Source organism: Marmota flaviventris, chromosome 7, assembly GCF_047511675.1.
Source record: "Marmota flaviventris isolate mMarFla1 chromosome 7, mMarFla1.hap1, whole genome shotgun sequence".
Classification (NCBI taxonomy): Eukaryota; Metazoa; Chordata; class Mammalia; order Rodentia; family Sciuridae; genus Marmota; species Marmota flaviventris.
Genome location: NC_092504.1, coordinates 137307835 through 137321638, shown reverse-complemented (window position 1 = coordinate 137321638; position 13804 = coordinate 137307835). Strand labels below are relative to the sequence as shown.

Genomic DNA, 13804 nt, shown 5'->3' with positions numbered 1-13804 from the left:
GGCAGTTTGGTTTGGTTCATGAGCGTCCATCTGGAGAGTCCCTAAAGTCCCCATCTACTTCACATGGCACCTGGCATTGTCTGCCAGGGCCCAGCCTTGTCACGCTCTCCTGCCACGCTGCATTCATGAATGCGCCCCTGGGGGTCATGTGTGGGTGCCCAGCACCGAGGGCCCTGGGCTGCTGCTCCTTAACAGTCCTCTCTCTGCTGTGTGTTCTTTCCAGTGCTCCGTGAAGAACTGCCGCACGGCCTTCCATGTGACCTGTGCTTTTGACCGGGGCCTGGAAATGAAGACTATCTTGGCAGAGAATGATGAAGTCAAGTTCAAGTCCTACTGCCCAAAGCACAGCTCCCACCGGAAGTCTGAGGAGAGCCTTGGCGAGGGCGCTGCGCAGGAGAACGGGGTTCCCGAGTGCTCCCCCCGGAATCCGCTGGAGCCCTTTGCCAGTCTGGAGCAGAACCGGGAGGAGGCCCACCGGGTGAGCGTCCGCAAGCAGAAGCTGCAGCAGCTGGAGGATGGGTTCTACACCTTCGTCAACCTGCTGGACGTGGCCCGAGCCCTGAGGCTGCCTGAGGAAGTGGTGGACTTCCTGTACCAATACTGGAAGCTCAAGAGGAAGGTCAACTTCAACAAGCCTCTGATCACCCCAAAGAAAGACGAAGAGGACAATCTAGCCAAGCGGGAGCAGGATGTCTTGTTTAGGAGGCTGCAGCTGTTCACGCACCTGCGGCAGGACCTGGAGAGGGTAATGATTGACACTGACACCTTATAGTGACTTAGAGAAGAAGATGCAAAGAGGCGAATGCTCGCCCAGAGCAAGAAATAATAGCCAGTCCTTGCTCCCAGCCCCGTGCGCACCGCAGCATGAGGTGGTGTTGGTTAATGTGTTCACGGGCTGTCAGCTCACTGTGCACACGTGTAAGACTGCCACAGAGCGGGAGCTGCTTTGTGACCCCTTTCTTTAAACACTTTCCCATTAATCTTTATTGTTCTGCAAGATCAGATGGGTGTATCTTTCCCCCCTTTTCTAGAGCTGGAGGGAACTGAGCCCCAGGAAAATGACCAAGGGGATGACTCAATTGTTTGAGACTGATTTTGAAAACTGGAATGGATTTAATGCAGGGGGAGGGGGCAGAGGTAGGGAAATGTCTTGTCAGCTCGAGGAGACACAGGTGCTGGTGAGGGCTGGTGTGGAGAGCCACGTGCTGCCCTCCCTGGCCCCCCTTGGCTTCTTGGCTGATCTCCAGGGGCCTTCCAGCATTGTCACCCAGCAGAGCAGGCTGTGTGCTCACGTGTGCATGAACTTAGCAGCACGCACATCTGTTACAGAAGACACTCCTGGCAGTGAGGTGCTAAGTCATCCCAAGGCTGTGCATGTGGCTCATGTACCCGCGTGTGTGCGTCTGTGCATCTGGTGAGGGTGGGATCCCGGTGCACGGGGCTTCAGATCTGTCTGAGGAGCCCTCGTAATGCTCGGCACACTACAGATACACCCGCTGTGGTCACACCACGGGATCAGCTGCTGCTGCTGCTGCTGCCACCGCCTCTGCCTCCCCCGCTCCCCATTGCCCCTGGAGTCCCGCCTGGACCCTCCTTCCCAGCACAGGAGTAATTAGGAGAGGGCTGCCTCCCCCACCCGGGCGGGCTCCTGCTCCTGTGGGTAGGGTTGACTGAGGCTTGCTAATTGGGGATGTGTCTTAGAGCACCTTCCGTCCAACTCCCCTGGCTGCTAGCTACTGATTAAATTCATTAGTGTGAAGGAGACAGCATTGAGGTTTCCTGGCCCGCAGCCTGCACTGTAGGGCACCCCAGTGGCCGCACACAGTTAATGCATTTCCCCCAAGCACCTCACTTATTAGTGAGGAGTGAGTCACAAGTGATAGGGAATCAGAGTGGAGGCAAGGAGGGAGAAGCTGCACAAGGGCTTTAGCGGAAAGGCCCAGGGGTCTGAGAGAGCCGGGTGGCCCTGTCAGTCCTGTCGGGTGGTGTGAAAGTGCAAGTTGAATGCTCACCAGAGACCCTCTTGGGGCATCAGCCTCCTGCCAGCTTATTGTGCTGCCCCTTCCTAAACCAGGGTAGGTTCTGGGCAGGCCAGGTTTCAGCCTTGGGCGCCCAGAGCCAGAGCAGGCGGGTGAGGCTGTTGTGCTCCCACACGCCCCCTAGTGGTGAGTGTAGAGCCCTGGCTCCCTGCACGTCCTCCCCTGCGCTGTAGCTGCTGGGAAGAGTTCTGGGGGTGGAGCTGGAGCCCGTGAGGAGCTGGGACCTAGCCTGAACACTGCTGTCATCGGGTGCGTGGAGGCAGGCAGTCCTGGGAGGGGAGGGCGAGAAGTCTCATGTTTGGCCTGTGTTTGTCTCAATCACCACAGAATAAAAGTGTAGAAAATGCTTGTGGTGTACTAACTCTTTTTCTGTACGTAAGTTACTCAGATTGACATGCACTTACAATTAAATACTGAACGTTTTTTTGGAGTTGTCACTTGCTCTTTAAGTAGAACACCGCGTATCATGTATGAGAAACAGGGAATAAATCAGGATCTGTGTGTGTGCGTGTGTGGCATTGATTACATTTATTTATTTCATTATTAAAAAACTGAAGGGAATTTAGGGGACTTTAGCATAGGCCTAAAAATGGGCTTATTATAATGAAAAGCCTTGCCCCAAATTTGCCATGAGCCCTCTGACGATGGAGGTTTTAAGCCAATCTTTGCCACGCCCCAGAGAGCGCAGTCTCTGTGATCAGGAGCCTAAGTGTACCAGGCCAGCCGATTCAGGGCAGGGGCGACAATAAGAACAAGTCAGAGGTTAGTGTTCTGCCGAAGTCTCCACTGTGGCAGGCAGACACTCGGGAATAGGTGCTACGTGAGCATAACGAAGCCCCATGGGGCCGTTCCTGAGCTGGCAGACAGCCATGCCACGCAGACTACTGAGTGGTTGTGGGAATTGCTCTTTCCCGCAAGTTCACGCCTTGGGGCCTCGCACTCCTGGTCACCAGTTCTGGATCAGAAAGTCAGATGACAGGAGTGAACTTCAGGAGGTTTTGGGAATCCACAGCTTTCAGAAGACAAGGTTGCTGATGGGGCAGGTGGCCACTCAGGTCCCCAAGGCTGCCACTTCACTCTGGTGGGATTCTTTTCCCCCCTGAATATCTTTTTAAAAACATGGAGTAAATATGCGTTTGGAAAATGAGTGCTTGTTGCCATAAAAACAATTTCCCTCTGCACTCTGGTTGTACGTCAGGGGGACAGTCCTACTTGTAAGTCACTCAGCAGAACGGTCATCTTTGAAAATGAAAATCTGATAGAGGACACAAACAGTCCCCTGATCTAAAGGCATGTTAAGCTTCAGTGTTGCAAGCAGGGTTTGGGATTCCAGAAAACCCACTGGAACCTTTAGATTCTCAGGGCAGTGTTCTTGGCGTGTGGTCCCTGGGCAGCAGCAGCAGTTACTGAAAACAGAACTGCAGACTCGAGTCACAGGTGGGATCCGCAGTCTAGTTAGGGCCCTCGTGTGTGTGGGAATCACTGCTTAGGGGAAAGTGTAGGAGGGTTTTACGTGAGTGTGTACCGTGAGCTGGTTGGTTTTTGTTTTTGGTGTCTCCTTGAGGGCCGCTGGGGCAGACAGTGGCAAGTCTGAGTGGAAGGAACAGTAGGATGGGCCTGGAGAATGGACGAGCCTCAGTTCAGCTGTCAGCTGTCTGGCAAGGGCTGCTTGTTCCTAGGAAGGGTTTCTGAGTGTGAAAACCGTCGTGTTTTCCACAAGTGTCAGTCTGTCTGTGGTAAGGATGGAGCTGGCCTCTCGTTTCTGAGCTTCCACTCCTCATCTCATCTGGGTGGAACAAGGACTCGTGAGGAACACGGCCAGCCACCCCCATCCCATGGTGGTCAGGATTTCCGTAAAGGTGCCTACTCCCTGGCTTTGGGGGGTGTGGCTGTTAGAGAAGGAAGTTCCTTTAACCAGGCTGAAGACACATGAGGTTTACTCAGTGATTCTCTTCTCAGTTCTTTAATTAAAAAAAACAGATACGGGTTTAACAGTGAAGTATTAGTAACATAAGGGATTGATGTAGGAACAAAGATAGGAAGACCCTGGTGGCCAGGTGTGCAGGGCAGAGCCAGCCGACCTGGCCGTTTCCTGTTGGGGCTGGGAGATGGGCCCAGGATGCACGTGTCAAGCCAGCCAACCTGGGCTGTGTCTCAGTCCGTGTGTCACGTTCCTTGGCAAACAAGACTGCCCTGAACACAGCTTGAATCGCGGCGGCTGAGAGAGGTCGGAGACGTGAGGGGAGGTGTCTGTTCCCAGAAGGTCAAAAAAAATTGTGTCTGTCCGGTGTGTGGCTTGTCCTTATGCCGGGATAAAAGGGTGGAGGCCTTTGAGCTTTCTCCGTCTGAAGCTGCAGGGGAAGTTTTGGGAGCGTGTGTGCATGCACTTGTCCCTCCTGCGGCCGGGCTGAGCTGGCCAGCTGGTGCACCGTGATTGACACTGGTGCTTTCAGAACACTCAGCCTAGTGAGGTTTGCTAGTAGACTTCAGCATGGAGGGTCAGTGGGGGTCAGTGGCTGATTCTCTAGGTCTTGGTGCTCTTGGAGTGATGGCAGCTGGCGGAATGCTGACCACTGAACTTTGAGTCACTTGTGTGTGGCTTAGTGAGTGCGGGCATGACCCGCCCCAGCCACACGCTGCCTGTGAAGCGGAGCTCTAGCACTGGCGTCTCGGTTACAGAGGAATCGGGGAGAGGGCAGCGTCAGTTTCCAAGAGACAAAGGTGGAGCTGGACTGGAGACTAGCCAGTTACGGCTGGCAGAGCAGGAGGGAGGCGGCCTGGTGCTGCGACACCGGTGGGGCCAGGTCTTCCAGAGGTGTTGAGTGTCCAGTGGACAAGAAGCTTCCTGGAGTTGTTGGTGACTGGTCTTCCAGGGGACCCTGTGCTCACCTACTTGAGGCACAGTGGAGTACAGGTGGCTTGTGAATGGCGCTGAAGCTTGTTGGCAGTAGATTAATGGGAAGAAGATGGCTGGCAGCTGGAAAGTGGAGTCTGGAGTGGATGCCAGGGGCCTCCCCCGGGCTGGGCATGGGAGCTGGTGTGCGGCCAGGCTGCAGCTCCCAGCTCCAGGTCTCCACGACTCTGCTGCCCAGCTCGGGGGAAGGAGCAGAACCTTCTTGTCCTCCCAAAAGGAGATAAGAGACTGGGCAAAATGCTTCAAGTGCATTTTGATTTCAAATGTCTGTTGAGGCCTGAGTAGAACCAATTTCTTGCAGTTAAAGAAAATTTTAAAAAGCACCATGTATCCATGATCATGACTGTATCACTCACTTAGAATCTTTGTCCTCTGCGTTCTAGGTTCGGAACCTCACTTACATGGTGACCCGCAGGGAAAAGATCAAGCGATCTGTGTGCAGAGTCCAGGAACAGATGTTCAGTCTGTACACTAAGCTCTTGGAGCAAGAAAGAGTTTCAGGTAGGCATCATGCCCCGAAGGCCGAAACATGGGCAGGGTCTGCCCTCCACGCCAGCTGAGGAACAAATGCTTCGCTCTCAGGCAGCACAGATTTCCACATTTACAGAGGATCTTCAGGCATTAGAGGCCTCACGGTGCAGGGGAGCAAGCTGCAGACTGGGCGTCGTCTCCCTGAGCCCTGAGTACACATAAGCCAAGTCTAATCCTCACCTTCTTCCCCCTTGGAAGGTGGGGATGGCATCTCGACCCCCTTCTGGAATGGTCAGGAGACTCCAGGGCAATACGCAGTCAAGCAGAGCTCTGGATAAATGTATCCTGGGGACACAGATGGATTTGTTTATAGATCATCTAGCCTTTGCAGCTACCTGCAGCATATTACAAGTATTGTCTTACAAGTGTGCTTATGACACTTGTTCAGATGACATCCACAGTAGCCTTTTCTTTGTGTAGATGGAGTTTGACTCTTTTCCATTGAGCATCAGGTGTTTATTTAGTGCTTTCTCTCTTGCATTGCTCTGGGTGACGCAGAACAGAAAAGCACACAGGGATCTACATCTGCTGTGGAAAGCGCATCAGTTACTTGGAGATCAAGGGCAAGTTGGCAAGTTGTTTTACCTTCCTGGGATTCCTTTGCCTGGGAGAGGCTTGGGGTAGAACCATGACCTCTAAGTGCCTCTTGGCTCTCAAATTCTGTGATCCTAAGCCCCAGAACCTTGCAGTATAAGGATTTTAGAGATCTGAGGTTGGCCTTCGGTGGGAGGCAGGGGTCTTTGCCTTGGACTGTTTTAAAGTTACTGCACAGCATTCTAGACACCCGCATGGCACAAACAGCCATGGTTGTTTTTCTGTATTTGTGACTTTTTGCCTCTGTATCTGATTGTGACAAACAGGCAGCAAACACGTTGCTACCACCTGCTATGAAAATCCAAATTCTGGTTTGTGTAGACTTATGTAAAGGGGTCAGCTGAGCAAACGGAGAAAGGCCTGGGTGTCTTTAATGATGTTCTTGAAATGGTGCCATTTTTGTGGCATTGACTTACTGAAACCATTTTAGATATTTTCTTCCAGAGATTGAATATCTTTAGTGTATCTAGCTAGTATATATCTTTAGCTGGGGCTTGCAGTTCTGTTATTCTGAGCAGGGTCTCGCAGTAGAGGCAGGTCAGACCAGACTCCTCAGAGGGCACTGCCATCTCTTGGTTCCTTTTGGACCAGGTGCCAGGGATGGTGGGCGCAGGTGTGGAGGCGCCCTGGAGGCTGTGCGTGGCTCTCGTCTAGGGAGCCGCCGCCACCTGTGAAAGCAAGCTCTCCTGGTGTCGCGAGGGCGTGCTGTGGGTGTCGCAGCAGCCATTCATACTTTTGCAGCTGAGGCGCGCACGTGGGTGAGTGAACGAGGTTCCTCCTGAGGTGAGAAGTAGTTGGGCTTTGAGCGATGAGGCAGATCTGTGCTCGAAGCCCGCCTGCTGTTTCAGAAAGGGAAACAAATTCTACTTCGTTCTGAGATACGAAGCACTATGAGTGATCAGTTGGAAGGGATGTCGCTCCCTGCGGGGTGCCAGACAGAGCCCAGCTAGCCCTCTGAGGTGGCTTTTCCTCCCCAGCTCTAGACTTTTGGTTGTGTTCTTCATGGCTGCAGTCAAGCATCTGCCTGCCAACAGCTGATCCCAGAGGAAGCAGGGCAGATAGTCGTGATGGTAGGTGGCATTCAGGGCCGAGGTGTAAGCGCTGCTGTGTGACTCTCAGAGCAGGCAGGCTGTGCAGAATGAGCCTGAGAGTGGACCCGAGTCGGAGGTTCTCCAGAGACCTGGATGCTGTGTCGAGTGGGTACAAGTCAGAGCTCAGGAGACGTCAGCCCCACCTCGTTTTGGTGGTGGCAGGTCAGCAAGTGTGCCATGTACCAACACTGGACTCGGAACACAGGCCTTTCCCTGCCAGCAGTCGTGGTCATGACAGTGGGTGCTCTGCTTGCTTGCAGTGTCCACATCTGATGGGCAGGAGTTCTTGTGGGGCTTCTGCTTCAGACTCTGAGGGCTGAACCTTCTCCTCCTGGTTCACACCTTCTGGGAGACAGGAAGCATGGGCATTGCTCCTTGTAGATGCTCTTACAGGAGCACAGTCCTTCTGACAAGCTCTGGTGTTTTACGAATCCACCCAGTGATTTTCAAACTGGGCTTGTAATGCATTAGTGAGATGAATTCTGTGGGTTGTGGCTAATATTAAAAAGTGTGAAATGAATAGGAAATGTCATAGTGCACATGAGGATTAATATTATTTCATGAAATGTGAGACTTTAACTAAGTTATGTGCAGTTTGGTTCTTGACTGTGATCTGCATCAAAAAGACCAATTTAACTTATCAAGTTGGACGATGACTCAGTTGAATCTCAAATGGACTTTGCATATAATGATAGTGAACATTTTATTGAACACTTAACTATGTGTCAAGAACTATTCTAAACACTTTAGTCACTCATATATATTTACATGTTTACCCTCGTAACAGCCCTGCTAAGGTGTGGGCACTTGGGAGAAATAAGTGTGTAGAAGCCCCAGCTTGCCCCTTTGTGTTCCAGTCCCAGCGGGAGGCCGCTGGCTGGACACTGGCCCACTGCAGGGTTGCTGTAACCAGAGGAGGGAGACGGCAGCCAGGGACCAGCTGACAGATCTTGCATGGATTCTCCTTTGAAAATCAGATCACTTATTTTGTCTGAAGAAAAATGTAGTCCTTGGAAAGGATTTTTTTTCCTGTGAAGAATTATACGGTTTTTCAGCTACTTTAGAAAAAAAGTATGCATATCAAATGCAGATTCTTAAGACAGAGTAGGTGGCAGTGTGTCGTGCTCTTGGAGGGGAGAGTTGTGTCAATTGGGCGACCCCGAGGAGCTGGACTTTCCCGTGGATTTGCCCCTCGTGACCCTTCTTTGTTGTGTTCACAGGTGTGCCTTCTTCTTCCTGCTCCTCCTTCTCACTGGAACACATGCTTCTGTTTAATAGTCCTTCTGTGGGTCCCGACGCTCCCAAGATAGAGGACTTGAAATGGCATTCTGCGTTCTTCAGGAAACAAATGGGTACTTCCTTGGTTCATTCCCTGAAAAAGCCCCATAACCGAGACCTGTTGCAGAACAGCAGTGGGGGCGAGGGCAAGGCCCTGCCCCGGCAGCCAGAGCTGTGTGGCGTGAGGGAGGGGATGGGGGTCCCAGAGAGCTTTCTGAGTTTTGAAAAGACCTTTGCAGAAGCACGTCTCATATCAGCACAACAGAAAAATGGTGTGGTGACGGCAGACCACGGGAAAAGAAGAGACAATCGTTTTCATTGTGATCTCATTAAAGGAGACTTGAAGGACAGACCTTTTAAACAGAGTCACAAGCCTCTCAGGTCCACAGATGTGTCCCAGAGGCATCTGGACAACACGAGAGCCGCCCCCTCCCCGGGAGTGGGGCAGTCAGCGCCTGGAGCCAGGAGGGACATGGTGCCCAGGTGCAATGGCTCCCTAGTCAGAGTGACCTGTAGTCAGACCACAGTCCAAGTGCCTACAACACCTGCCAGCCCAGGGAAAGACTGGGGGGGGTTCCGGATTCCAAAGAAGGGGGAGCGGCAGCAGCAGGGAGAGGCCCCCGAGGGCACCTGCCACCAGCACTCAGACTACCCCTACCTGGGCCTAGGCCGAGCTCCAGCCAAGGAACGCGCAAAAAGCAAATTAAAACCTGACAGCGAGAATGACGGGTATGTCCCCGATGCAGAAATGAGTGACTCGGAGAGTGAGGCCTCGGAGAAGAAGTGTGTCCATGCCAGCAGCACCATCAGCAGGAGGACAGACATCATCAGGAGGAGCATCCTGGCCTCCTGACCCCTGGCCTGTCGCCATGTGCCGGGGAGGTCTGGTGGCGGGGACAAGCAGAAGCCCTTTATTCCTTAGCTACACAAACACATTTTTACAATTCAGATTGAATTTTTTTCCAGAGTCATTTATAAATCATCGTTGTGAGAAGTTTGTGTTATTTGCAGCTTGTTGAGGAGACAGAGGAGTAGATTGTAACCGTAGGACATGGTAGATCAGCACCTGAGTTACACACTACACAGGATGAGTGGAGTCAGTGTGGACGAGGGCAAGGCTTACCCACGCCCCGTGGATGTCTGTTGCCCTCTGCATTCTTCCCAAAGCACAAACTCCTGGTTCCCCGAGTATACAGAATCAGATAGAACTCTAATGAATTAATACATTTATAGAAACCAATTGCAGCCCACAGAGCTCGTTTTCTAGGACTGTGGTCAGCCTTGAAATGGTGTGGCCCACGAGGCGGTTCTGCTGCATAGACAGAGGCAGCAGCTCTGACCCTGAGCGACACTAGGAGACTCGTGTAACCCAGCAGCCAGGGAAGAGAGAATTTGTAAAAGGTCATTACTGGAGTCAACTGTAGGATGGGGAGAGCTGCTGCGCCTGGAGAGGCCTCGCTCCTGAAGCCTGTGAGTGGATGTGGGATGCAGGACTGGCAGAGAGTGAAGCCACCTAGAAAGTTCTCTGTCTGCGAGAAAGGGCAGCTGGAGTCCCACTTTCACCAGTCCTTCTGACCTTCCTCTTCCTTAACCACTGGCTCTTGGGCCAGCTTAGGTTTCCCCTGGCCATTGCCAGGACCTGGCCACCTGGCTATTCAATTCAAGTGATGAACTTCAGACTCTGGTGACTGGTACTTCCCAGAGCCCACCACTAGTGCATATGTTGGGGATCTGGGCTTCCAACATGAATGGATTCCTTAATAAAAAGGGAAAAAAAGAAAAAAAAAGAATAAAGTGAAATAGGTTATATTTTAAAAACAATAGAAAGGCAATAACTTGCGATAAGCTCTTACCATTGACCGAGGCTGAACAGGAAGGAGACTGAGGTGTGCCCTGCGCAGGTTTCCTGGAGTCAGAGCTCTGCACTCTCATTTGTAACTTGGACTTTCTAATTGCAAATGGCAATAACTAGTAAGTTATCAGCAATAATTTAGCATTCAATTTGAGTACAATGTTCTGTTTTTGCACTCGCTGGAGTGTGTGTATTAAGACGGTGGATAGTGTTAAGGTACTGTTAAATTTTCTTTGGAATCCAATGTAGTTGTGAATCAAACTTATGAGAAGGAAAGTTTAAGTAGTAATGAGATTTAGAATTATGGGCATTTGGAACAAGCCCAGCTTTCCCTAAATTACCCCTTAGTTTGTTAATACCAGTATTGAGATTCCTGATTCATTTACATCTGTTTCCATGTGGCAGGGACATTCTGATGCTTAATGAATAATGCTTTGAGTTCTGTAGTTAACTTTCAAGTCTTCCAGATGATTGTCAACAACAAAAAGGCTTATTGAATTCCATCTTGCTATGCAAGTTTTATCAGATGATCGAATAGTAGATCCAATGCACCCCATTGTGTGTATGATGTTTCCAAACCAAGTCTTGACTTCTCAAGTACATTGTAGTAGCTAATTCAGGGGAGGGGAAAGAACGACCCAGGTTTTTAGATTGACTATTTTTGAGCTATGGGGCTCAGTTTGAAAGACTGCTGTCCAGATCAGCTTTTTGCTACGGATATTAGAAGGTTCTTAGGAATCCAAGTTGTACATTTGCTCGTAGCATAATTTAAAAATTAAAAAGTTTTTTTTTTTTCTTTTTTAATATGAGCAAAAACCTTTTGCTGGACACAGGAGAAGGTTGGACTCTATATAGATATGATCTTTTGATTGCAGCAGCAGCTCTGGGTGAGAGTAGGATTTATAGAGGGATAATTTGTTAAGCCATAGAAAGAAAATCTAAATTAATCTAGTAAGTATATGACCTCTCACCATTTTAAGAGGTATCAGATTCATTTGCACTATTAGGAATGCTAGTTTTGTGCAAAAATAATGCCTTACCTGTTTTTCCCCACATTTAGGTTGAAAAGCTTTCAAATGTTCCAAGTTATGCTAAACCAAAAAAAACAAAAAAACAAAAAAAAACAAAACAAAAAAATAAATAAAAAACCCCACACAAAAACAAAACACAAAAATAATAAAAAGCCCACACTTTTTATTCCTGCTTCGAAATGCAAATGGTATAGAGCACGGTTTCTCTGACAGTGTAATGATAGCTTTGTAGGTTAGTCTCGTGTCGCGCTGGGAGCTCTGTATGAGTGGTCATAGCAGCAGCCAGCCCAGCCCACCCACTCACATTCTATTAGTATGGAACCATTTGCTTTTTCTTTTCTTTTTCTCCTTTATCTTTCCTTGTGCATCCTGACCAAGAAATATCTTTGATTATGATCAATGTATTATGTCAAAATGTAGGCTAGTTAAACTTTTGTAAAGTTGCCTGGAATGTCATTTGTTAGGTTATAAACACAAATCTAAATGAAGGGTTTTATGTGTTGTGTACAAATCTTAATTATTTTGAAATGGACAAACTTGTCATTACATTTGTAACCTTGTACAGAGGATTTTTCACTATGTGCCTAGCTTGGTGTCCATTCAGCTAAAATCGAAAAAAAGGTGCATGAAGAGTTAAAAATCAGAAATTAAACAAAGTATATGTAGAGATGACTATTTTATATTACATGGCCCTATCCTGTATTTATTTCTACCCCCCTTTTTGAAAGTATTTATAAAACTAGTTGAGGACAGCTGTATTTTTTTGTTGAACTATTTAGTAGAATTTGTGCCTTTTTGTCTGTATGTGAATAAATGCTGTACATTTTGCAATACATTTTTAAGTGTCTTGAAATCTGCTTTTGCTACGTATTTAAAGGCCTGTGTGACTTAGCAGCCCCAAATGGGTGTTTACTGTCTTGAAGTTCAGCTCAGGGATGAGTTGAAGGGGACACTGTGGATGGCAGGAGATAGATACAGGTTCCCTGGGCTGCTTTCTGGCTCAACTCTGGTGGCTGATGATAATGGCGGGTTTTAGTTTTTCCACCTGGAGTTCTTATCCCCGGAATACAATTTCGGATCTGAAAAAAATCTACTTGCAGAGGCTAAGTAGACTTTAGGATCAGAGACCCGTTTTAAGGCTGAACTAGTTTACCAACCACGCCGTGGTTTTCCCATCTGTAAAAGAGGGTGACATTTTGCTTCTAACTAGGGTTGTGACAGTTAAAGCAAATTCACAGATTATCTCAGAGAGAGCATGCAGCAGTAGGCATCTCGTAAGTGTGGGCTGTAATTTTTATTACTAGGAACAGGTCGCTCACTGAACATTACTTTTTAACTGATGAGGCTGCTGAGGCAAAAAAATGTGATTCCTGAACGATGGGAAGGTCGTACTCAAAGTGCTTTAGAAAATAATTTTTCAAAGAGTGGTTCCATTAAGTACTCTTGATGACAGACGGCTGGGACATGAGGCTAAACAAGAGCAACTGTATCCCACAAAGACTTGTGCAGGGTCACAGCATTAGGCCTTGGCAGAACTGGGCCTCCTAGTTTCTTGTGTTCCTTCCTGGAAGTCAGCCTTGCATAACCACTACGTGAGAAATCACAGACACTGAAGTGCACTTTTCCTTTTTGTTGCCTGGACAGCAGGACTGGTGTTGCTTTCACATTCTCTTGTCGACCGAAGAGGCCACAACTGGGTTTCATTTCTGTCCCAGTCAATTAAACATGTTCCCAGTGTTTTTTCTTTAGCATTAATTGTTGAGTTTGCTAAGGCCTTGCTCATTTCTCCTTAGCGACTATTTACTTCTACGTTGCTTGCTCCAAGACCCTAGAGACGAATAACTGTGATTCTTCCTACTAGGTCTTAAAGTTGAATAACCACAATAGTTCCCTAGGGAAATTAAGTCCCTAGGAGCCAAAGGAAGGGCCTGTCATCAGTAACCAAGCAATCTGTGATTGGAAACGTGGCACCAGGGACTCACATTTGTGTTTTCATCCAAGTCAGTTAGGAAATGGTTTCCACCTTTGAAACATTAGCCATCTGCAACAAACTTCGCCATTGACGTCAAGGTCGAAATCTTCAACAGGATTTCCCCTTAATGCTCAGAACTGCATTAGATGATGTGCTCTAGGCACCTAGGAGAGTTTGGTGTCCTGGTCGTTGGAAGAGGATGCAAGCTAATCGAGGCGGTTACCTCAGCCACAGGCCTTCCCCTGCTCCCTGTGCTGCTGCGCGAGCTCTGCCTTCCAGCCTTCACTGAAGACGCTGTTCACTGGGACTTTCTCGGACATGTACAGGCATCAGAGATTTGGGGACTCGTTTTTCTCTGTCCTGTTTTAGGGACATGTCTCTCAGTCTGGAACCTGGGAGTCTGAATCCTTTCTTCTTCAGTAGCCCATGGTGATCAAGGCCTAATGTGGAACTTCATGTCAGCCCAGTGTTTCTTGCTTCTCTTGATCCCACAGTCCAGGCC

At 49.2% G+C, this 13804-nt stretch overlaps 1 protein-coding gene across 4 annotated transcripts in view; it reads left to right on the top strand.

The window, feature by feature from the left end:
- The window catches only part of Jade1 (jade family PHD finger 1), a 55113-nt gene extending 42948 nt beyond the window's left edge, over positions 1-12165 (top strand). For all 4 annotated transcript variants that reach the window (XM_027926609.2, XM_071614672.1, XM_071614671.1 and 1 more), the window contains 3 exons: positions 224-745; positions 5337-5454; positions 8390-12165. In XM_027926609.2, coding sequence (XP_027782410.2) covers positions 224-745; positions 5337-5454; positions 8390-9300 — 1551 coding nt within the window. In that variant the 3' untranslated portion in view covers positions 9301-12165. The remainder of the gene's footprint in view (positions 1-223; positions 746-5336; positions 5455-8389) is intronic.
- The last annotated feature ends 1639 nt before the right edge of the window (positions 12166-13804 follow it).